The sequence below is a fragment of the Nyctereutes procyonoides genome, unplaced genomic scaffold (assembly GCF_905146905.1).
Source record: "Nyctereutes procyonoides isolate TBG_1078 unplaced genomic scaffold, NYPRO_anot_genome, whole genome shotgun sequence".
NCBI lineage: Eukaryota > Metazoa > Chordata > Mammalia > Carnivora > Canidae > Nyctereutes > Nyctereutes procyonoides.
In genome coordinates, this window is record NW_026575125.1 from 43136524 (window position 1) to 43162419 (window position 25896).

General features: G+C 40.8%; 1 protein-coding gene across 1 annotated transcript in view; it reads right to left on the bottom strand.

Annotated features, from left to right (window-relative positions):
- Nucleotides 1-691: 691 nt before the first annotated feature.
- Nucleotides 692-25896, bottom strand: part of DGKK (diacylglycerol kinase kappa) — a 169074-nt gene continuing 143869 nt past the window's right edge. Inside the window, exons 20-30 of the mRNA XM_055338021.1 lie at nucleotides 23993-24100; nucleotides 11263-11359; nucleotides 10882-10989; nucleotides 10122-10235; nucleotides 9646-9780; nucleotides 8323-8483; nucleotides 7641-7782; nucleotides 6545-6631; nucleotides 3390-3500; nucleotides 1887-2010; nucleotides 692-768 (exon numbers count right to left, since the gene is read on the bottom strand). Of these exons, the coding sequence (XP_055193996.1) occupies nucleotides 692-768; nucleotides 1887-2010; nucleotides 3390-3500; nucleotides 6545-6631; nucleotides 7641-7782; nucleotides 8323-8483; nucleotides 9646-9780; nucleotides 10122-10235; nucleotides 10882-10989; nucleotides 11263-11359; nucleotides 23993-24100 (1264 nt within the window). The remainder of the gene's footprint in view (nucleotides 769-1886; nucleotides 2011-3389; nucleotides 3501-6544; nucleotides 6632-7640; nucleotides 7783-8322; nucleotides 8484-9645; nucleotides 9781-10121; nucleotides 10236-10881; nucleotides 10990-11262; nucleotides 11360-23992; nucleotides 24101-25896) is intronic.

Sequence of the window (25896 nt, forward strand, 5' to 3'; positions counted from 1 at the left end):
GGGCCCATCCAGCCACCACAGCACCACCTGGACATGTGCAAAGACATACATGCACACATGGAAAAACACAAAGGGTTTGCAGAGAAAGCAGCCACCATGTCTCCAAGAAAAGATTTCACATGGTTATTATAATGGGCAAATGGACAAGCCCCCAGGACCTAGTTCTCATCTTAATAAAGCCAAGTAGAAGAGTCCTCCTGAAGTTACAAGTTGCAACTGGCAGGGATTGGGGTAGAAACAACCAAACCTGGCTGTCTTCACCCCTCTCCTTATCTCCCTGAGAGTAATTTCTTTCTTTCTTTCATTCCCTAACATCCAATAGTTTCTCTGCTCATCAGAGAAAAGGGTTCCCAAGTTCCCTGAAGAGGTGAACTTTCTTGAATCCTCTGTAGATCCCAGGCCATTCATAATGAGTTTATCCCAAGTAAATACTGTAGTTGCTCAAGCTGCACAGAAAAGGAGAACTGAACAAAACAACTCGGAACAAGAATCTTTGGCCAATGAGAAAATGTAAACCTCTAAGGAGACCTGATTGAGTCCAGGAAAAGCATATTAGTGTAAAGAATTGGAGGATCTTTCTTGGTGGTGTTCATGTTTGCTCTGAAATAATTTAGTCTAGCCTATAGTGAGGTTTTCAGAGTTTTGCAGTGGAATTCTAAACATTGTGAGTTCTCCTTCCAGCTTTTAAGGACTACAGTTGAAATCCCGATGATGTTGGAGGATCATCTTTTGCTTCATCTTCACGATTTCTGTAATGCCACAAACGTCCTTTAGAGAAAAAAACAAGTATGGAAATAATGTTAGCACACTGCCAGATGCCCAAATGTATGGACCCTAAAGAGAGCCAACAAAGAGCCTGTCAGGAGACAGACTAATTTGTTCCTTTTATACCAACTATCTCTGAATCATCAAGAATACCAGCTGATACCATGTGAGCCAATCACAAATGGATGAGTTCTCAGAACCTGACACTCCACAGAACTTGTGTTGACCCCTTCAGAGCCTTCAGAAAGACTTTCAAACACCATGGTCTCTGAACTGGAAGACTCTTAGGAAATCAATCCAGTTGAACCAAACTTAAGAAAACATAGCTTGATCCAAGAAATTCTCTCTTGGCATCTGTGCAAATTCTCACTTCCTCTGAAACAAATAGCCACCCTCCAGCCCTTTTCCCCCCATGTCAATTATTGGTATATCTCTCAAGCTTCCATGTTATCTAAGTCCCAAATTTAGGATAGACCACTGACATCAGAATTTGCATAACTGACTACTCTAGGAGAACTTTCTTTTGAGCCCCACTAACATCAATAATGCTTAAGTCCAACTCCAAAGAAGGGATTCAAATAATGAATTCAAATAATGAAACATAGAAAACTTACATTTCCAGGGATTTACAGATAAGGAATAAAAGTGTTCAGATAGGTCATAGAAGCTATTCTTCACCCTGTAGCTGCCCAGCACTGATATCCCAACCCATCTCAAACAATACTGTTCTCTGGAGCACAACCAAAAGTTTGTAGCTGTATTTGACTGTGCGAGTGATCTAAGTATGCCTATTTTGCCATACTTTTATCAACCAAGGACATGAATGGGTCAAGCAGAAAAGTGACTGCCTGTTTTCATTTTTCTCTTCAGCTATCCATATCACAGAGACCACACAGTGTGGTTCCTTCTCAGGTTCTTCCCACTGTCCATAGCACTTTTTTACTCACAGTTTGTATAAGAGGCTGCTTGGCATTGTCTAAGGTTGGCTCCCAAGCCATCTCCTCCTCCATCACCACAATATCTGTGAACATTTCTAATGGGAGCTCTAGGTCCCTGGGAGGTACCTGGGCTGCTGGGGGAGTCTTCATGACTCCTATTCCTGTGAGCGGGGGGCCACTTACCAATAAAACCCTGGACTCTTTGGCCTGATTTAGGCTTATCTTCCTCTTCTAGCTTCGTCTTCCCCAATTTGGGGAACTTAACTTTCAATCTGATGCTTCTACTGTCAGTGTCTGAAGATTTTTCCTGGGAAACCACAGCAAAAGGAAGGTCAAAATTAGTTGCCTAACATTCAGAAACAATTCCTAGAGGCCTGGCAAGTTGGTGAACAAGGATGGCAGCAGAAAGCAGGTATATTTGCTATCTATCCAAGTGTGGGAGATTATTCCCATGCCCTAGGAAGGTAAATGATCTTTACTAAGATCCTACTCTGTGCCACATTCCTTGCTAAATACTTTAATAAATATTTTTATATAAACCCCCAAACAACCTTGTAAGGTGGCTGTTATCACTCCTATTTTAGAAATGAGGAAGTGATGGCTTGGAGAGGTAAAGTATTTTTCCTGAGGTCATATGGCCAGGGATTGGAAGTGTAAGACTGCTAGGATTACACTGCTAACTCATATGGCACCTCTGCATGAATTAGAAAAAAAGCATCTCTTCTTTCAGACATATGGTTTGATGAGCTGCAATACACTTCCTTGGACAAATACCTTCAATATAAGGAAGAAGCTGCTCCCAAGCCACCTTCTTCCCTGTCTGGAATGCAAAGGGGGTTCTCCACACATATGAATGTGGGTTCTTTGCTGTCCAGACCATGCAGGCTCTTTAAATCCAGCTTAGTCTTCCAACCTCCCAACCCTCTTATTCCTGCTAAAGTGTGCTTATTTTACCACTGATTTTAGTAAAACATAATTCCCAGGTTAACTTTGTTGCCAAAAAGTCCTGCCAAACACATTCCAGGTAACTTTGGGATCTTAATTTCTTCAAGATATTTATACCTCCAATCCCCTCCATTAGAGAAAAAGTATAAACCTATCCTCCTCCTCTTCCTGATCTGATGCTCCAAAAATGACAGCATCCCCACAGCTATATTGTAGCCACTGCTGCCATGACTTTCTTTTAAGCCACATACCTGCTAAGGGAAGGCATTGAGCCTACTATCTTCCCAGAGTGGGAGGGACAGGAAGCAGCAGAGAGAGATGTTTTAACCACCCATATGGCCAGGCACCAACTATTTAAAACAGATGTTAGTTGCAAACAACTTGTATTGGTCATAATGATATGTGCCAGGTAAAATCCAGTTCCTAGTAGCAGATATTGGGCAGGGAGTGGGAATTGCGATCAGAGAACAGCATAGAAAAAACCAATCTTCCTTATTCTTTCCCAGTCATCTCTCGCCACAGAGTAGCTCTTCTTTTTGGTTATTTTTCCATGATCATCTAGTTTTTCAATATGCTTTCTGTCATGTCCTGTCTGCTTATGATGAGGAGAGGGCTCATTTAAGCTGAAGCTGAAAGCCACTAGTGGACACCTGCTACATCAGTCCCTATGTCCCAGCCCACACTGGAAGGAATCAAGGGAAGCCCTCTTCCTCTTTATTTCCTAATCCCCAGTTAACATACCTTGGGAACAAGGATTGAATTCATCCAGTTGATCTCGGATAGCTTTTCAAACTCCTTATTCATGGTTTCCAGGGCAGTTTGCAGTGTGGCCTCATGCTCAGGATTTCTCAGCTGGTAAAGACAGGAAAAAGAATGAGTGTCCAATGCCTAACACCCTTCATAAACCCTGGCTCCCTCCCACACTCTTAGTCCTTGCTAGTGGCCATGAGACCCCAGGGTGCCAACTTGTATTTCCTTTGGCCATGGGGTCAGTGGAAAGTGTAACTAGCTGCTTTATTTGCTCAATAGGGAGATTCAGGAAACAACCATATTGTGGTGATTTCCGTGGAGTTGGGCATGCTCACAGTTTGGCAAGCAGAGAGGCCTTTTGACCAGTATGAATTAACACTTAAGTTATGCTCCTACAGCTTAGGGTCCAGAAAAAGGGTCTTACTCTTGATCCTCAAGTCCCTGGAGACATCTAAGTGTCCCTCTAAATAACAGCTACCAATTTCTAGTCCATTCTGTATGCCAGTCATTGTGCATATGTGATATCATTCTATCTTCCCAATAACTTTATAATACTTTACAAAGTACTAGTCTCATTTTATAGGCAAGAAAAGAGACTCAAAGTAGTTTGATGCTCAGGATCACATACCTAGACAGAAACTCAGATCTGTTTAACTCTATAGCCCACCTTATATACCACATTGCCCAGAAAGGATATGTGGGGTGGCCAGATGCTGGGGGAATCTTTATTAGACAGTTACCATAATGTAAAGGCTCCTTTGTGAAGCAAGGAGAAAGCTGGAGAGAGATTGGCTCAAATTTTTCCTTTCTGTCAAAGAGGGTCTGCCTCCCCAAGGCTGTGCTTTAGCCCCTATGCTAGTCACTCTTTGTAATTAATAAATGAGATCCAGATGGCTTGTCCCACAGGTTCAAGAAACAAAGCTTAAGCATTCCCTAATAACCCCCAGAACCCACAGGATGAACTCTGTACAGTCCATGGGAGAGTTAAAATGAATTCTTCTGGGGCCATCTCTAACTCAGAAGAAACAAGTCCTAGATCAGCATCATAGCTGAGTTAGTTCATGTTCCATTTACTAGTGACCTGAAAGAACAGATAGATGTGTGTTTCTATCATCAGCCCTGACATGGTTTTCAGCCCACATATTTTGGCCTCACCTCTCCTTCCTGTCATATACTTTACTTTAAATCTGGCACTTATGTAGCTTCTAGCTGTGCATGGGCTACTTGATGCTCCAGCTATAAATGGAGCCTTGCCAACAATCACAGATGGATGGCAGGTGAATAAGTGGGGGATTTGGTTGGAGCAAGGGCTGGGATGTGAGAAACAAGTCAGTCCTGACAAATAATTTTTTGATTTGCAACCAATGATTTAGGACAGTACAGAGTAGCCCAGATGCACAGGACATGTGTGTGCACATGGCAGTAGGATGGGGGATAGCAGGTGTCAGGTAGAAATGGCTATCACTTCAAGGGAGAAAGGAGCAGGGAGTGCATTGGGGGTATACTTACCAAAAATGCTCAAAATGGATTTGGTAGTCAAATCCAAAGCCACAGAGAAGAAAAAGGGATTTGAGGCCTTGGAAAATTATTTCTAATCATGGCTTCCTAATGACTTCCTGTTTAGCATCCAGAGACAGGCTCTGAAAAATTGTAGGTGGTGTGTTTGAGTCTCATGCTCTATCCTACTCTCCTTCTGTCTCTACTGGAGCCTTTGTCCAGAAATCTCTGAGGTAAATATGTGGACTGACTCAGAGGATGTCAATCCTTATTTCTTGGTTCCTGTTCTTTTTTTTAAAAGAATGTATTAATTATTCATGAGAGGCACAGGGAGAGGCAGAGACATAGGCAGAGGGAGAAGCAGGCTCCCTATGGGGAGCCTAATATGGGACTTGATCTCAGGAGCCTGGGATCATGACCTGAGCCAGAGGCAGATGCTCAACCACTGAGCCACCCAGGTGTCCGTCTTGGTGCCTGTTCTAACATATCACTGGCCATAGCATAATTGAGGTTGACAAATAAAGAAAGTGGGAGTGGGATTTGCTTCATCATAAATCTACATCCCTCTGTCAACACTGAGCTGCTTACTGCCCTCCTTCAAGGGGAAGAATAACAACATCAAAATGAAATAAGCTTTATTTCCATGTCACTTCTGACAGCCTTTCTGGAGATACATGATTATTCTTAGTTAGCTGCTGCCTGCCCCCTAGTCTTATTTGGATGGATGTATGTGTGTGTGGGTCCTTATCAGGTCCTTACCCTATGTTAAGTGTGGTATATCCTCAGTTCAGGTTGTTGGTTGGCACAAACCAATTTTCATGCCATGAGCTTCAAGAAAGCCTGACTGGCCATGAGAGGTCAAGCTCCATGTTTCCTGCTGCTCAGACTGGCAAGGTCATTGAGCTCTGCCTATATATAGAGGATACTTCTGTTGCTGTTGTTTAAGGCTGAAAGATCGTAGCTTGGGGCTCAGATGCTGGGACAGCCTGTCATGATTGCCTTAGCCACTCTGCCACCTGTGCAGTGTGTCAATTAGATGTGCAAATGGAAAAGGGGAAGTGGATGCACTTCTTGCAATATCAACTCAGAAGCCCCTCTTCAAATAAAACTTAATTAGATGAGAGGCAAGAACAGCACCTGCCTCAGGGCTTTAGCAGCAAACCCAAAAGTGGGGTGGTCATGATCAGTTGACTCATCAGAGCATACTCATCCAGTATGACTATGGGCTTTGCATTACGAGAAACATTAAACTATTCTTGTAGTTCAAAAAACTGAGTTTCAGTTCATTTTCCCTAACACTAATAAAATCTACCATCTATCAGGCTGCTACTATGTGCCAGGCCAGGTATGCACTTAATACGATGAGAAGACCTTACTTTTGATTGGGCTGGTCTGGACCCAGGAGACATTTGCCAAAGGAGAGGGGAGAGATTTTCTTCAAGGATATCATACTCACTATGAATTAGCATAACCTGTGAATTGATACAATCAATGACAACTCTGGGTGAGGATGACACAGCAGGGACTGCCAGGTAAGCACCTGGCCAAAATGCTCCTACATGTCTTCCAACACCCTAGAACCAAGCATTGACCATGACCATCTTCAAATGGAATACTTTGCCCTCCCTCATTCAACCCCCTCCACTCACCAAGTTTTCATCCAGGAAAGCTTTAGTGTCATCGTAGAGCCCTTTAAGACTAAATGTAACATCTACTGCATCATTTCTGCTTAGAGTCTGAGAGAAGAAAGGAGAAGGAAGGAAGGGAAAGGACAAAGACAGAGGAGTTGTTTGTTAGTAAGCATCCAGCTGACTTCTCTGTAGGAAGGTAGGAGCAGGCTAGTAGGATATGGCTGTAGGTGAAAAAGTAATATTCAAAATATAGCACAAATATTACAGCAGGACATCAACCAGTCAGAACTGACAGAACCAGAGATGTCAACTACTGGTATAGTTGTATTGGTGTGTCCTGTGAAGTGGTTGGCACACCTTGGCATTTGGTACCATTGATTGACTGGTGTGGATATAGTGAAATAGGAAATATGTAAACCAGAGAGTAAATCTGAGTCTACTTGTTGCTGCTACACTAAAACCACCTTTCCCATGGTAGGTGGGGTTAGGCCCAACCATCTCTTTTTAAAACTCCAGGTTTTGAGCTTCAGGCCTCCACCAACTAAGTCTGGTTGAAAATAAATAAGCAAACTACTTTATAGGAGGCTCTGATCCTATATGTGGCCCTTTTGTATTTTGTATTGTTTACCTAGCACTACAGTTACTTTTTAAAAAGAACGACTTCAATCTTCTGGAATTGGGTAAAGTCATGGGATGGCACATCAAATATCCTCATCTGGACTTTTCCCTTAGGAGGGAAACCAAGGCAGCCTAGAGCTCAGGTTTCAATGGCAAGTGTCACATTAATAGGTTATATAGGGATCCACATGGGATGAGAATGTGCCAATGCCAAGTTTCTTTCCATCCATTGGCTATTTCTCCTGAGGCCAGTGTAGCTACCAGGAAGAGGGCTAGCTCTCACACTGATGAAATCGGCCATGGGATTTCCCCAGTAACCACTCTAAACCTGTAACAAGTCAAGGTATACCTGCTTTCCCTTCTACTTTATTGATCAGTTTCCTGTCATATCATTTGTCCAGTTTATCCACCCAGCCTCTGGCTCACTTTTCTTCACTTTCTTCCCCTTTCCTTTTTGGTTTGACTCCTTCTCTTCATTTTCCCTTTCCTTTCTTACCTCTTGGGGAATGCAGGAAGCTGCACCTGCCTCACTGCCACTGTCTTGGCTGTAAAACATATCATTCAGGATGTTAGCACTGGCATTCACAGAATCCATGAGAACAGACACATGCTGGTGGACCTTACTCAGGTCAGTAAGTCTGTAATAAAACAAGAACAGATAAATGGGTCTGGAAATTATAAATAAAACTTCTGGCCTGGGGTGCTAGTGAGAGTTGAGATGAAAGTAGAAATGAGAACCTTGGGTAGTTCTGGCCCAACTATGCCAGAAAATGTTTCTGCTTTTCTCTAGGTATTTGTCTTTACCCATCCGTATCTCTGCTGAGTTAGATACTGGGTGCTTTGGGAGAGTGGGAGGCCAGGCTAGAGAAGGGAAGCTGACTTCGAGAACTCGGAGGCCCTTTTGATATTTAAGGGCAAGAAAAAATAGTCCTATTGGGTCTGGGGCAGGAGATCAAAGTTCATCTCTGAGGCTAAAAAGGAAGAGGTTCAAACTGGCTTATTGCTGAGCACAAAGACTATTTCCTGCCTGGATTGTCAGGGTCCCTGTCAATCTTCAGAGTTCTGGGAAAGACTCCTTTCTGAGGCCACGATCTCTAGCAACCAATAGACACAAGTTAGTTCCTTCTCCCTATCTGTTCTTTGGATTTCCAGCCCTGTATCTGGGCCAGTCCACTTACCTGCTAATTAGGTTTTCTGCAAGTCGAGCTAAGTGCTTCATCTGGGCATACTCCTCATCAGAGAGGCTATCCTGAAATTCCTGGGAGTCCAGCTGGGGTTGAGAGGCAGCTTGAATTTCACTATGCTTGCACTCCCACATTTTCATTGAGTTCTCAAAGTCCTGAAAATGAAGATAGTGGCAGATCCTGATGATCACTATAGCTAAGAAGGTACGTGACAGATTTGTTTATAAGTCTGATATTTGTGGGTATAGAGGGTAAACAAGAAAGAGAATCCCATCCACTCTTCTATATACTCATCTACACACCTCCACATCTATCCTTTATTTTATTCACTATCCCTTTCCTACTAGGCACTGTTAATTGTTGTTGTTACTGTGCTGCATCTTGGGACCACATGCTTCAATCAGATAGATGTTCACCTTCCAGAAGCTCTTATATGAGGGCATAATAATCATAAGACAATGAAGTACCTTCTATACTCCTTTCTTTGTCAAATCTAGGCCAAATGTGATGGATTATAGGGCCAGATATAACTAGTTTAATTTTGAATTGTGCTTCTGTCATTTACTGGTTGTGTGATCTCTAACACACATTATTTAACCTCTCTGGTTTTCATTTCCCTCACCTGTAAATCAGGAATGAGAGTATCTATCTCATAGGATTGTTGGGAGGACCTACTTGAGAGAGTACATGTGCCCAGCACAAAATAGGCAGTTTGTAAACTAGACTTCCCATCCCCTCACTATTGCTCTTTCTGTGGACTGTTCACAGGTCAGTCTGTTTACAGGTCAGAAAAGCCTCCAGGCACTGAACATCTGATCAATAATGGCTTCTTTCTACCTTTAGATAATTTAACTGAAGTGGGTGACATTTGTAAATGCAGCATTTTAAACTTTAGAGGCACTTAAAGACCATATTCAATGAAGAATCTCTTGTTAAAGGAGATTTCTCCATAGCTACTTGAGGCCCTTAGCTCTCTGTTCAGTGGGAGGAGCAGAACAACTTTGTCTAAAATCAAAGGAGAAAGCTCCTTGTCTCACTCTATTGGACAGTGGTTTGCAGATGTTAGTATATAGCAGAATGTGTCAGAGAACGTATTTACAAATGCAATACCCAGGAACTACCCATCCCCATTCTGATTCACTGAATCTGGTGTGAGGCCCAGGAATATGCATTTCTAATAAGCATCCAAGGTGACTCTGATATAACTGGCATGCAGACCTCCCTTTGAGTAATTCTGCTTGATTGGAAGTATTCAATACTCAAATGACAGCTGTAGATGAGACAATGTAGGAGAAAGGTGAGACTTTCCTTTCTTACCCGATCTCTTGTCAACATTTGGGCAGCATTCTTATATCTAATCTTGATAAGGCCAGGCCTCTGAACCCAGGCCTCCCCATCCACCTGCACTGGAATACCTTCTTCACCATCAATGGTTATCATCACCTCACGGCACTACCAGACAAGAGGAGGGAGAGTGGGGGAGAAAAGTGAGGCAACTACTACAGATCAATCTGATAATCCCACAATAATGGCCTTAATGTGTATCTGAAGCAGGACTGGCAGAGATGTGAATCAGATTATCTCAGCAGACAACACTTGTTTCCTATAGGCTTTTTGCTCCTTTTGGTCCCCACTACCTCTGTCTTCAACCTTAGCCAGGACCTTACCACCCACCAGATAGCCTCCCTCTACCCTGGCACTCTTACATCTAGTTAATTTGTGGGACTACTCCACATTCTGGGTTGTAGCCACAAAGCCCAGCCTTTATTGGTGCCCATCTGACCCTTGCCTACCTGGGCAATACGATGATGATGCAGGTTAATGATACGGGACATTGCCATTTGTACAGAACCAAAGATAGCCACTACCTCCAGCTTCCCATCATCTATTGCAGGAGCCTCATATTCCTGAGGAGGAAAAACTGTGTCACATATCCCACCCTTGAGAAACCATTCCCTGTCTATCACAATAATTTATGCTTTGAAGGCTCCTGGTGAAAATTTTTCTAGTTCATGAAAAGTAGAAAAACTACATATTAAAAGGGAAAAGATGAAATAAGGAAGCCACTCTGGGAAAAGGGCACTGAGATCACAATTCTCAGCCCCTTTTGAGATCTCAACTGTTAGCTGGTTCCTTCCTGTCCAATCTAGTATCATAAATCCCCAAGGCCAGTCCCACTGGCCTCATGACCTTCTTGAATGAGCTCAGAGGAAAGTGGTGATGGCCAATTTCCCAGAAGGTTTTATTGACAGAGCTCCTTGGAGAAACGAAAAACCTTTTAAGGATCTTTCAGATCTGACAAGTAGAAAATTCAAAGTCCAGGCAACACCTAAGATTTGATCTGATATTAAGGCCTTTGGTTGATTCTTGTGCTCTGCAATGGCAATTTCCCTAAAAAAAAACTCGGATCACATAGCTGAGCTAATAAAGGTTCTCAGTCTTTCTCCTATTCCCCCGTTGTCTACTTCCTACACCATTCAGTCCAGCTACCCTTTCAGAGAGACCTTGAGGGGTCAAGCCTTTTTCCTTCCCTGTTCCTTGTTCCATACTCACTGTAGTTGCTGTATTGCTTCCCCAAAAGTTGACACCTCCAGCATAGCTGGTAATGTTGAGCACTACAATGCCTTGAAGGTTTGGCAAGGAGATGGCTTCTCCATCACACTGAAAGAAAAGAGTAGTTCTCATTGGTTGGCCCTTCAGATACCAATGTGAAGGGACACTTACAGAGATGGGGAAAGGACTCTGTCTTCTCTTTATGCTACCGTTTTCTTATCCATAAAATGGAAATCTATCTTTATGCCTTTCTCCCATAAGCTGTGAGGGAGAATCAGAGTTAAAGCTTGAGAAGAACCAAAGATACGCTGAAAGTTGATTCCCAAAGTAATGAGATTTTCTTTCTCCACACCCAGAAGTATTGCCCCCTTTTCCACTCACCTCCAGGTGTACTCGTTCTTCCAGTTTCCTATAAGAGCGCTGGAAAAGTTCCTTGCTTCCAAGAAGGCCATACCACATCTTGTTCTTAAGGCGGCTACTATAGGGAGATAAGAGTAGAGAAAGGTAGTCAGAGGGTGAATAATACAAAGATAAATGAATGAAGAAAAGCAAGAGGAGACACCATTTTATACCTCAAGTGCCTTCCTTTTTAAAAAAGGGTTTTTTAAAATTCTAGTATAAGAAATAGTGAAAGGGATTATAAGAGAAAGGAAGGAAAATGAGTGGGAAAAATTGGGGGGGGGTGACAAAACATGAGACTCCTAACTCTGGAAAATGAACAAAGGGTAGTGGAAGGGGAGATGGGGGATGGGGTAATTGGGTGATGGGCACTAAGGAAGGCACTTGATGGGATGAGCACTGGGTGTTATACTATATGTTAGCAAGTCGAACTTCAAAAAAAAATTCCAGTATAGTTAACATGCAGTGTTATATTAGATTCAGGTATACAATATAGAGATATAACAATTCTATACATTACTCAGTGCTCATTGTGACAGGTGTACTCTTTTTTTTCTTTTTTTTCTTTTTTTTTCAAGGGTACTCTTTAATCCCTATCACCTATTATACCCATCACTCAACCACCTCCCCTCTGGTAACCATTAATTTGTTCTCTATACTTGAGTCTGTTTTTTGGTTTGTCTATTTTTTCTCTGTTCATTTGTTTTGTTTCTTAAATTCCACATATGAGCGAAATCATATGGTATTTGCCTTTCCCCGATTGACTTATTTCACTTAGTATTATAATCTCTGGATCCAACCATGTTGTTGCAAAGGCAAGACTTCATTATCTTTCATGGCTGTGTAATATTTCATTGTATATATGGAATACCATTATCCATTCATCTATAGATGGACACTTGGTTTGCTTCCATATCTTGGCTATTATAAATAATGCTGCATTAAACATAGGGGTACACATATCTTTTCAAATTAGTGTTCTCATTTTCTTTGAGTAAATAGGCAGAATGAAATTGCTAGATTATATGGTGATTCTATTTTTAATTTTTTGAGGAAACTCCATATTGTTTTTCACAGTGGTTGCATCAATTTGCTTTCCTAACAGTAAAAGAGGGTTCCCCTTTCTTCATATCCTTGCCAACACTTGTTTCTTGGGTTTTTGATTGTAGCTATTCTCCTAAGTGTGAGGCAATAGCTCATTGACATTTTGATTTACATTTCCCTGATGATTAATGATATTGAACATCTTTTCATGTATCTGTTGGCCATCTGTATGTGTTCTTTGAATAAATGTCTCTTCACATCTTCTGACCATTTAAATTAGATTATTTATTTTTCTGGTGTTGAGCTGCATACATTATTTATATAATTTGGATAGTAACCCTTTTTTATAGACAAAAATGAATACTTTTATTAACTATTATCCTATAAGTACATCCAGGATGATCAATTCATAACACTTTTTTTAAAAAAGTGTTTATTGGAGTTCAAATTGCCAACATATTGCATAACACCCAGTGCTCATCCCACCAAATGCCCCCCTCAGGGCCCATCACCCAGTCACCCCAACCCCCTGCCCACCTCCCCTTCCACTACCCCTTGTTCACTTCCCAGAGTTAGGTGTCTCAAAAGTTTTGTCACCCTCACTGATACTTTCACACATTTTCTCTCCTTTTCCTTTATTCCCTTTCACTAATTTTTATATTCCCCAAATGAATGAGACCATAAAATGTTTGTCCTTTTTTGATTGACTTATTTCACTCAGCATAACATCCTCCAGGTCCCTCCACGTTGAAGCAAATGGTAGGTATTTGTCCTTTCTAATGGCTGAGTAATATTCCATTGTATACATAGACCACATTTTCTTTATCCATTCATCTTTCAATGGACAACGAGGCTCCTTCCACAGTTTGGCTATTGTGGACATTGCTGCTATAAACATCGGGGTGCAGGTGTCCCGGTGTTTCACTGCATCTGTATCTTTGAGGTAAATTCCCAGCAGTGCAAATGCTGGGTAGTAGGGCAGATCTATTTTTAACACTGTGAGGAATCTCCACAGTTTTCCAGAGTGGCTGCACCAGTTCACATTCCCACCAACAGTGCAAGAGGGTTCCCCTGTCTCCACATCCTCTCCAACATTTGTTGTTTCCTGACTTGTTAATGTTCACCATTCTCACTGGTGTGAAGTGGTATCTCATTGTGGTTTTTGATTTGGATTTCCCTGATGGCCAGTGATGCCGAGCATTTTCTCATCTGCTTTTTGGCCATGACTATGTCTTCCTCTGTGAAATTTCTGTTCATGTCTTTTGCCCATTTTATGATTGGATTGTTTGTTTCTTTGCTGTTGAGTTTAATAAGTTCTTTATAGATCTTGGATAGTAAGAACTAAAGTATCAGATCCTTTATCTGATAGGTCATTTGCAAATATCTTCTCCCATTCTGTAGGTTGTCTTTTAGTTTTGTTGACTGTTTCTTTGGCTGTGCAGAAGCTTCTTATCTTGATCTAGTCCCATTAATTCATTTTTGCTTTTGTTTCTCTTGCCTTTATGGATGTATCTCACAAGAAGTTGCTGTGGCCAAGTTCAAAAAGGGTGTTGCCTGTGTTCTCCTCTAGGATTCTGATGGAATCTTGTCTCACATTGATATCTTTCATCCATTTTGAGTTTATCTTTGTGTATGGTTTAAAAGAATGGTCTAGTGTCATTCTTCTGTATGTGGCTGTCCAATTTTCCCAGCAACATTTATTGAAGAGACTGCCCTTTTTCCAGTGGATAGACTTTCCTGCTTTGTCGAATATTAGTTGACCATAAAGTTGAGGGTCCATTTCTGGGTTCTCTATTCTGTTCCATTGATCTATGTGTCTGTTTTAGTGCCAGTACCACACTGTCTTGATGACCACAGCTTTGTAGTACAACCTGAAATCTGGCATTGTGATGCCCCCAGATATGGTTTTCTTTTTTAAAATTCCCCTGGCTAGGGGATCCCTGGGTGGTGCAGCAGTTTAGTGCATGCCTTTGGCCCAGGGCGTGATCCTGGAGACCTGGGATCGAGTCCCACGTGGGGCTCCCGGTGCATGGAGCCTGCATCTCCCTCTGCCTGTGTCTCTGCCTCTCTCTCTCTCTCTCTCTCTCTCTCTCTCTATCATAAATAAATAAATAAATAAATTTAAAAAATATTAAACATCCCCTGGCTATTCGGGGTCTTTTCTGATTCCACACAAATCTTAAGATGATTTGTTCCAACTCTCTGAAGAAAGTCCATGGTATTTTGATAGGGATTACATTAAACGTGTAAATTGCCCTGAGTAACACTGACATTTTCACAATATTAATTCTTCCAATCCATGAGCGTGGAATATTTTTCCATCTCTTTGTGTCTTCCTCCATTTCTTTCAGAAGCGTTCTGTAGTTTTTAGGGTATAGATCCTTTACCTCTTTGGTTAGGTTTATTCCTAGGTATCTTATGCTTTTGGGTGCAATTGTAAATGGGATTGATTCCTTAGTTTCTCTTTCTTCAGTCTCATTGTTAGTGTATAGAAATGCCACTGACTCCTGGGCATTGATTTTGTACCCTGCCACACTGCCAAATTGCTGTATGAGTTCTAGTAATCTTGGGGTGGAGTCTTTGGGTTTTCTATGTAGAGTATCATGTCATCTGCAGAGAGGGAGAGTTTGACTTCTTTGCAATTTGAATGCCTTTTATTTCTTTTTGTTGCTTGATTGCTGAGGCTAGGATTAATAGTACTATGTTGAATAGCAGTGGTGAGAGTGGACATCCCTGTCTTATTTCTGATCTTAGGGGAAGGATCTCAGTGTTTCCCCATTGAGAATATTTGCTGTGGGCTTTTCATAGATGGCTTTTAAGATGCTGAGGAATATTCCCTCTATGCCTACACTCTGAAGAGTTTTGGTCAGGAATGGATGCTGTCTTTTGTCAAATGCTTTCTCTGCATCTATTGAGAGGATCATATGGTTCTTGTTTTTTCTCTTGGTGATATGATCTCTCACATTGATTGCATTATGAGTGTTGAACCAGCCTTACATCCCGGGGATAAATCCCACTTGGTCATGGTGAATAATCTTCTTAATGTATTGTTGGATCCTATTGGCTATCTTGTTGATCCTATCTTGTTGAGAATTTTTACATCTGTGTTCATTAGGGATATTGGTCTATAATTTTCCTTTTTGGTGGGGTCTTTGTGTGGTTTTGGAATTAAGGTGATGCTGGCCTCATAGAATGAGTTTGGAATTACTCCATCTCTTTCTATCTTTCTGAACAGCTTTAGTAAAATAAGTATAGTTTTTTTCTTTAAACTTTTGATAGAATTCCCCTGGGAAGCCATCTGACCCTGGACTTTTGTGTCTTGGGAGGTTTTGATGACTGCTTCAATTTCCTTCCTGGTTAGTGGCCTGTTCAGGCTTTGTATTTCTTCCAGTTCCACTTTTGGTAGTTTGTGGTTATCCAGAAATGCGTCCATATCTTCTAGATTGCCTAATTTATTGGCGTATAGCTGCTCATAATAAGTTTAAAAAATTGTTTGTATTTCCTTGGTGTTGGTGGTGATCTGTCCTTTCTCATTCATGATTTATTAATTTGAGTCTTCTCTCTCTTCTTTTTAATAAGGCTGGCTAGTGGTATATCTATCTTATTAATTCTTTTAAAGAACCAACTCCTTGTTTTGTTAATCTGTTCCACAGTTCTTCTGGTCTCTATTTCATTGAGTTCCGCTTGAATCTTTATTAATTCTCTTCTTCTGCTGGGTGTAGGATCTATTTGCTGCTTCTTCTCCAGCTCCTTTAGGTGTAAGGTTAGCTTTTGTATTTGAGTTCTTTCCAGTTTTTCTATGGATGCTTATATTGCGATGTATTTCAACCTCAGGGCTGCTTTTGCTGTATTCCAAAGATTTCGAAGGGTTGTATCTTCATTCTCATTAGCTTCCATGGATCTTTTTAATTCTTCTCTAACTTCCTGGTTGACACGTTCATCTTCTAGCAGAATGGTCCTTAATCTCCATGTGTTTGAAATCCTTCCAAATTTCTTCTTGTGATTGAGTTCTAGTTTCAAAGCATTATGGTCTGAACATAAGCATGGGACAATCCCAATTTTTTGGTATCAGTTGAGACCTGATTTGTGACTCAATATGTAGTCTATTCTGGAGAAAGTTCCTGTGCACTTGAGAAGAATGTGTATTCAGTTGAGTTTGGATGTAAAGTTTTGTAAATATCTGTGAAATCCATCTGATCCAGTGTATAATTTAAAGCTCTTATTTCTTTGGAGATGTTGTGCTTAGAAGATCTGTCGATTATAGACAGCACTGTATTTAAGTCACCAAGTATAAGTGTATTATTATCTAAGTATGTCTTTACTTTGGTTATTAATTGATTTATATACTTGGCAGCTCCTACATTCAGGGCATAAATATTCACGATTGTTAGGTCCTCTTGTTGGATAGATCCTTTAAGTATGATATAGTGTCCTTCTTCATCTTACTACAGTCTTTGGGACAAACTTTAATTTATCCGATATAAGGGTGGCTACCCCTGCTTTCTTTTGAGGACCATTTGAATGGTAAATGGTTCTCCAACTGTTTATTTTCAGGCTGGAGGTGTCCTTATGTCTAAAATGAGTCTCTTGTAGACTGCAAATAGATGGGTCTTGCTTTTTTATCCAGTCTGAAACCCTGCGTCTTTTGATGGGATCATTAAGCCCATTCATGTTCAGAGTTACTATTGAAAGATATGAATTTAGTTTCATCATAATACCCATTCAGTCCCTGTTTTTATGGATTGTTTCCTTGGACTTCCTCCTTCTTTTACAGAGTCCCCCTTAAAATTTCTTGCAGAGCTGGTTTGGTGATCACATATTCTTCTAGTTTCTACCTATCTTGGAAGCTCTTTATCTCTCCTGCTATTCTGAATGAGAGCCTTGCTGGATAAATTATTCTTGGCTGCATGTTCTTCTCATTTAATTCCCTTGAATATATCTTGCCAGCCCTTTCCTGCCTGCCAGGTCCCTGTGGAGAGGTTTCCTCCTTATCCAATATTTCTCTTCATAGAAGTTAGGAAATTCTTGTCTCTTGCTGCTTTAAGGATCTTCTCTTTATCTTTGAAATTTGCAAGTTTCACGATTAAATGTCAAGGTGTTGAACGGTTTTTATTGATTTTAGGGAGGGATTTCTCTATCTTCTGGATCAGAATACCTGTTTCTCTCCCTAAATCATGGAAGTTCTCAGCTATGATTTGTTCAAATACACTTTCTGGACCTCTGTCCCTTTAGGTCACCTCTGGAACCCCAATTAAATGTAGATTTTTTTCCTTCTGAGGCTGTCATTTATTTCCCTTATCTTTTCCTCATGATCTTTTAATTGTTTTTCTCTTTTTTCCTCAGCTTCCTTCCTTGACATCAACTTGTCTTATGTCACTCACTCGTTCTTCTGCCTCTTAACCCTCGTCATTAGAACCTCCAGTTTGGATTGCATCTCATTTAATTGATTTTTAATTTCGGCCTGAGTAGATATAAATTATGCAGTCATGAAGTCTCTTGAGTCCTTTATGCTTTTTTCAAGAGCCACCAGTAGCTTTTAATTGTGCTTCTGAATTGGCTTTCTGACATTGAATTGTAATCCAAATTTTATAAAACTGGGAGAGAGTAGTGTTTCTGATTCTTTTATTGTGGTGAGTTTTTCCTTCTAGTCATTTTGCTCAGTGCAGAGTGGCCAAAATAAGTTGTACTGGAAAAAAGGAGAAAAAGAGAGAGAAAAAAAAGGGGGGGGGGACAAGCAGAAAACAAAAAACAAGGGGGGAGTATCCTCTGATTCAATATACTGTAAATCCCTCGACTTCCCCTGGAACTTTCCAGTGCTGCTTGGTCAATAACTTGCTTTTCCGCTGTCTTTCTAGCTGGTCTTCTGGGGGAGGGTCCTTCTGTGCTGATTGTCAGGTGTGTGCACCTGGGGTAGCTGCCCAGCCCCCTGCTAGGTGCACGGCTCAGTGTGAGCTGTTTATTCTGTGAGGCCCCTGCTCAGTCCCAGGTTCAAGGCAACACCAGGAGGAGGAACAACAGTGGCGGCGGCAAGCTCTCTAGCTCTGGAGTCAGCTCCTGCAGTAACTACTGCAGCTCCCAGTCTACAGGGGCCTGGATGCTCCGTGGGCAGGGGTCGCCAATCTGCCCAGCCTGGAGGTGCCCTGCGGCAGGAGCATCCTTGCTGTCCTGTGTTCTCCTGGTCTCTGCCTTTCCCGGGGGGTGTGCCGGATTTTGGGCTGTATCCCCCAGCGCCCATGGCTCCGGGGCATGCACTGCTGGAATCGCGCTCCCGGGGCAGCGCAGCCCCCTCCGCATGGAGCCGCCGCGTGAGCGGCCGACAGAGCTGCTAACAGGGCCCTGCCGGGCATGTGATCCAGGCCAGACACCTGGACCGAGCTCTCCCCAGGGGCGTAGTTCCTCTGTTAGTGCCCCTGGGAGCCTGAGGGGGGCATCTCTGCCCCTCCTGGGATCCTGCCCGAGCTCCCTGCGAGCGCCTTTCCCTCTGGGAAGATTGGTGAAGCTCCTACTTCTCCCGGTCGGGGCTTTCCTGTTCTGGGAGCACTCGCAGTGGTGCCTTAGCCTGGCTCCTCACGGGGGGGCGGGGGGGGCTACCCCTTGGATGCTTTTTTATTTTTTTGTTTTTTTTCCGTCTTCCCACCTTGATAGAATCACAAACTCTTCTCACTGTAGCATTCCAGCTGTTCTCTCTTTAAATCTCAGACCGAATTTGTAGGTTTTCAAGATGATTTGAAAGTTATCTAGGTAAGTTGGTGGGGACAGGTGACTTGGGGATCCTACTCCTCCACCATCTTGCCCCCTCTCTGGATACTAACCCTTTATTGGATATATCATTTACAAATATCTTCTCCCATTGAATAGGTTGTCTTTTTGTTTCACTGATTATTTCCTTTATTGAGTAAAAGCTTTTTATTTTGATGTAGTCCCAATAGTTTATTTTTGCTTTTGTTTCCCATGCCAGAGGAGACATATCTAGAAAAATGTTGCTACAGCCTATGTCAGAGAAATTATTACCTGTGCTCTCTTCTAGGATATTTATGGTTTCAGGTCTCACACTTAGGTCATTAATCTGCTTTGAGTTTATTTTTACATATGGTATAAGAAAGTGGTCCAGTTTCATACTTGTGCATATAGCTGTCCAATTTTCCCAACATCATTTGTTGGGACTTTTCCTATTGCATATTCATGCCTCCTTTGTTGAAGAGTAATAGACCATTTAATCATCGGTTTATTTCTGGGCTCTCTAGTCTGTTCCATTGATCTGTGTGTCTATTTTTGTGCCAGTACCATCTTCAATTACCTTCTTATAGAGAATAGTCATGTCACAATGGTAGCGAGACACAAGAGGGGATACCAGGATAATATAACTGGCATCCCTATGCAAACATCTGCTGAAAGGGTTCCTGGGCCCTCTGGAAGCCTCATCATCACCTCAATTGGCTGCTTTTCCTTGATGCTGATATTAACTCAGAATTAGAAGATGCAAGCTATATTCAGAAAGCAATACTCAGGGATCCCTGGGTGGCGCAGTGGTTTGGCGCCTGCCTTTGGCCCAGGGCGCGATCCTGGAGACCCGGGATCGAATCTCACATCGGGCTCTCAGTGCATGGAGCCTGCTTCTCCCTCTGCCTATGTCTCTGCCTCTCTCTCTCTCTCTCTGTGACTATCATAAAAAAATAATTAATTAATTAATTAATTAATTAATTAATTAAAAAAAAAGAAAGCAATACTCACAAAAAAGTATGAGCATAGCTGGTTTATACACACCAGCTAGTCTGGCAAGTTCCATTCCAGGAGCACAAAGTTTCATCTGCTTGGGATCAATTTCATTTGAAACATATGACTCTTCTATGGCAATACACTTGAAGTAAAACTTTTCTGGCAAAGTGGAGGAATTTTCCAAGACCTATATATCAAACCAATGCCATAGAATAGAACTAAGCCTACTAGGCAGATTGTAGAGGAGGAGCCAGTGGAGAGAATATGGGACAGGCAACGGATATCAGGAGACTTGGGAGTGGGGGAGGTGGGAAGGACAGTTTTACTCAATGTAGGATCTCTGATAAAAATAGGCAGGGGGCTTACAATCACTATAAAGGTTGGATAGAGGGCAGCCCTGGTTGCTCAGTTGTTTCACCCTGCCTTCAGCCCAGGGTGTGATCCTGGAGACCTGGGATCGAGTCCCACATCAGGCCCCCTGCATGGAGCCTGCTTCTCCCGCTGCCTGTGTCTCTGTGTCTCTCATGAATAAATAAATAAAAATTTAAAAAAAGGTTGGGTAGAGTTTACTATGAGCTTTTTAAAATTATTATTTTCATACATTTTACTGGAAAAAATCAGATGTATGTATATTTTAATAAGTATAGTACATAATCATTCTTGTGTTATTCTTGTACAGCATTTTAGACCCTGAGTTTTTACACCTGATTTTGATTTTGATGCCTAATGAAAAGTAATACAAGTGTGAGATTTTATAGTTACTATTATTCCATGTACTGTATAATGAGAAATATTCTTCCACTGCACAGCTTCCTTTTGGTAGTTAGCAAGGCCATTTAGAAGTATGACCATGGAACTCAGGTTACTTCCCAAAGTTCTTCACTCACTCACTCACTCACTCACTCACTCACTCACTTTCTTCCATTTTTTTCTTTCCTTAAATTTTTAAAATTTAAATTCAACTTCATTAACATATACTATATTTTTAGTTTCAGAGGTAGAATTCAGTGATTCATCAGTTGCATACAACACCCAATGCTCATTACATCAAGTGCCTTCCTTAATGCCCACCACCCATTTATCCCACTCCCCTATCCACCTCCCCTCCAGCAACCGTTCCCTAGAGTTAAGAGTCTGTTATGGTTTGCCTCCATCAACAGAAGAATGGATTAAAAAAATATGATACACACTCACACACACACACACACACACACGGGAATATTACTCAGCCATCAAAAAGAATGAAATCTTTCCATTTGTGTCAATGTGGATGGAACTAGAGTGTATTATGCTGAGCAAAATAAGTCAGTCAAAGAAAGACAAATACCATATGATTTCACTCATATGTGGAATTTAAGAAACAAAACAGATAACAAGGGGGAGTATCCTCTGATTCTGTAAACTGTAAGTCCTTTGACTCCAAAGATACAGATGCAATGAAACGCCAGGACACCTGCACCCCGATGTTTATAGCAGCAATGTCCACAATAGCCAAACTGTGGAAGGAGCCTCGGTGTCCATTGGTAGATGAATGGATAAAGAAGATGTGTATGTATACAATGGAATATTACTCAGCCATTAGAAATGACAAATACCCACCATTTGCTTCAACGTGGGTGGAACTGGAGGGTATTATGCTGAGTGAAATGAGTCAATCAGAGAAGGACAAACATTATATGTTCTCATTCATTTGGGGAATATAAATAATAGTGAAAGGGAATAGAAGGGAAGGGAGAAGAAATGGGTAGGAAATATCAGAAAGGGAGACAGAACATGAAGACTCCTAACTCTGGGAAATGAACTAGGGGTGGTGGAAGGGGAGGAGGGCGGGGGGGGTGGAGGTGAATGGGTGACGGGCACTGAGGGGGGCACTTGACGGGATGAGCACTGGGTGTTATTCTGTATGTTGGCAAATTGAACACCAATAAAAAATAAATTTATTATTAAGAAAAAAAACAAAACAGATGAACATAGGGGAAGGGAATGGAAAATAAAAATAAGATGAATACTATGAGCTTTTCAAGTGGAGTTACAATAAGTCACTACAAGGCATGAGTTTTGAAAGGTAAGAAGTTCTATGGAAATTCAAAATACCTAGAACAACCAAAACAATTCCGAAAAAGAATAAAGTTGCAGGACTTTCATCTTCCAATTTCAAAACTTACTACAAAGCTACAGTTATTGAGACAGTGTGAGGATAGACATATAGAATAATGGAACAGAAGTGAGTCTAGAAAAAAATCTTACATTTTTCATCAATTGATTTTTGACAAAGGTACCAACACAATTCTTTGGGAGAAAGGATAGCTTCAAAAATGGTGCTGTGCTTAGATCTTCATTTGCAAAAAATGAACTTAGACCCTTACCTCACACCATACACAAAACCTAACTCAAAGCAGATCATAGACTTAAATCCAAGAGCAAAAACAACACAAATTTTAGAAGAAAACTTAGGAGAAAAATTTTAAGACCTTAAGTTAGGCGAAACCTTTTAGATATGGCATGAAAAGCATGGTTCATAAAATAAAACACTTCATCAATTGGAACTCATCAAAATTCAAAACACTTGTATTTCAAAAGGCACTATTAAATAAAATTAAAAGAACAACAACAACAAAAAAAAAGACAAGCAACAGAATGAAATCTTGTCATTTGTAGCAGTATGGATGTACCCAGAGAGTATTATACTAAGTAAGATAAGTTTGACAGAGAAAGACAAATCCTGTATAATTTCACTTATATGTAGAATCTAAAAACAAAACAAACAAAGAAATAGAAAAATATTCATAAATACAGAGCACAAACTGGTGGTTGCCAGAGGGGATGTGGGTGGGGAGATGAGCAAAATAGATAAAGGAGATTAAGAGGTACACATTTCCAGTTATAATATAAACAAGTCACAAAGATGAAATATACAGCATAGGGAATGGAGTCAATAATATTTTAATAACATTGTATGGTGACAGATGGTAACTATACTTATCCTGGTGAGCATTGAGAAATGTATAGAATTGTTGAATCAGTATGTTTTACACCTGAACCTAATATAATATTGTATGTCAATTATACTTCAATAATTAAAAAAAGAAATATACAAAGTAGAAAGCAAACTCACCACAATTGAATCCTTATGAAATAATCACTGGTAACATTGTTTTATAATTATAAACCTTTTTCTATGTACATCTATGTATATCTATTTTAAAATGTTCACTATAAAATGAGTTGTAAAAGAGACTAGCAGCTGGAAAGTAATATTTGTAAAACACATCTCTGATAAAGACTTGTTTCTCAGCCCAGGTCTGCTCTGAGGAAGAGGTTCTGGCAGCAAGTGGCAGGAGTGGTGGTGGGGCTACTGCTTTTTTTTTTTACTTGTAGATTCAATTTACAAGAACTCAGGATGCCCTAGGTTATGTCTGTAGTACAAAAGTAATATAAGAGGGGAGAAGAAACTCCCCTCTCTACATGCAAACACACAATTACAATATACACATATATTCCTACATACCCTAACTTTCAGACAAGCAAGAAAAAGAAAGAGATTCTTTAGAAGTAAAAAACATTGGTCCCAACATTAGCTTAGTGAGATGTGTTGCTACAAATGTTGACCTGATCTGTGATGACTCTGCCCTGGCATCCTGACCTTGGAGCTGCCTACATAGTATAGACCTATGATTGCTGTGTAACACAGCTCATAGTGTTACTGTTGTTGAAAATAGATTACACTGACTTGATTGAGCAAGTTTTCTACCTTTGTTCTGTCTATGAGAGCTTGACCAAGTCCTAGTAGTGGCTTAAGTCTGCTTTTGCTTGGCAAGGCGATAAATTATCAAATATTGCCCTACTGGTTCTTGGTGTTCCTAACCTGATCCCCTGGATCCATTGATTTTACCCCATCTGATGTAAGGAACTCTCATAGACAGAATAAAGGTAGAAAGTTTCTTCTCCTTACTTGTATTGTCCTGGGTGTTCATCTCTTCTGGTGTTGAATTCCAGAGAAATTTTAGCATCCAATCCAATTCCAAAATAGTTGTTCATGACACACCTTTCTTTGAAGCATCTGAAATTAGCCAAAGGAAAGAAGACAGACATTGGTGCAGGAAAGAAGTGCCATTATCATTAGGCTGGAGACTTTATCTGCATGATTGAAAACGACTGGGGAGGACCTCCCCTACATTGGGCACAAAATTTTATGTTCTTAACAGGCACATATAGATGTCCTATTGTGTTAACAACTAGCTTGTTATCTTTGAGAGAGGGCACTCAGCCAGTTGGGAGGATATAGTGGAGTTGGAACTCCTAATAAAGAAATCATCTTTGGAAGCCCTTAGATATGTGGTCAATATTTTCTTCAAACAGAATAAAGGGAAATAGTAATTGACTTATTCCCATAAAGAACTTTTAAGTATCTCATATAAAAATGTATGATGAGGGATCCCTGGGTGGCGCAGCGGTTTGGCGCCTGCCTTTGGCCCAGGGCACGATCCTGGAGACCCGGGATCGAATCCCACGTCGGGCTCCCAGTGCATGGAGCCTGCTTCTCCCTCTGCCTATGTCTCTGCCTTGTCTCTGCCTCTCTCTCTCTCTCTGTAGGACTATCATAAATAAATAATTTAAAAAAATAATAAAAAATGTATGATGAAATTCTACACTACTGTTTCCAGAGATGTCTGAATTCCTTTGTAGTACTTTCACATCAAAGGGCAAAGTGACCACACATTTGAGGGGAAAGACTGATAAAACAAAGTAGATATATACACAACCAAAAAGCGAGGAGGTTTTTAAAAAATTCTTCTCCATCTAGGGTGTCAACATCAAAACCAATAGTGTGCTGAAGCCAGTTAGTACCAGCTCATATAAGCTGATTATGCCTATTATGTCCCAAATCTGCATTCAGTGGAATTATATCAGTAGTTTGAAACAGGTCATGGTGGGAGGGATTGTACTTGGAATAAACCAGGACATCCTCTCCCCCAGTTGTTAAATATTTGGCAGTGCACTACTGATCAAAACTCATAATTTACATCCATGAGACTTCAGACATGAGTGTAAGACAATGGTGAAGTAGAGGGGAGTGGGGTTAGAGATAAATGGGAAGCTGCAGTTAGCTCAAATAATTGCCAACTGTCCTTCTTTTGAGAAACTGAAGATGAATTTAGCTACTCAATCATAGATAATTTTTGTATTCATTACTAAACTGACCTCACATCTGTCACATGAGATTCTCCTCCCTCAACCGCAGTCTAGAGATTGGGATTTCTCTAGCTGATGTCCCAACTTATCTTCTTAATGGAACTCAAGGAGTGAATGTGATGGAATCTGGCTACCGACAATATTTTAAGGAAGCAGCGCTAATGAAAGAGATGCCTTTAGATTTTCTATCCAGCTCTAAATGCTCATTTATTTTTTAGTGCTTCCAATTATTCACTGTTAAAGGCAACGGTGGAAAAACAGATCCTTTGAAATAACAACAGCTAACATTTAACACCTACAACCTGAAAATAAAAGGTTGGAGAACCATTTACCATTCAAATGGTTCTCAAAATATACCCTAAAAACTACAGAACACTTCTGAAAGAAATGGAGGAAGACACAAAGAGATGGAAAAATATTCCATGCTCATGGATTGGCAGAATTAATATTGTGAAAATGTCAATGTTACCCAGGGCAATTGACACGTATAATGCAATCCTTATCAAAATACCATGGACTTTCTTCAGAGACTTAGAACAAATTATTTTAAGATTTGTGTGGAATCAGAAAAGACCCCAAACAGCCAGGGGAATTTTAAAAAAAGAAAACCATATCTGGGGGCATCACAATGCCAGATTTCAGGTTGTACTACAAAGCTGTGTT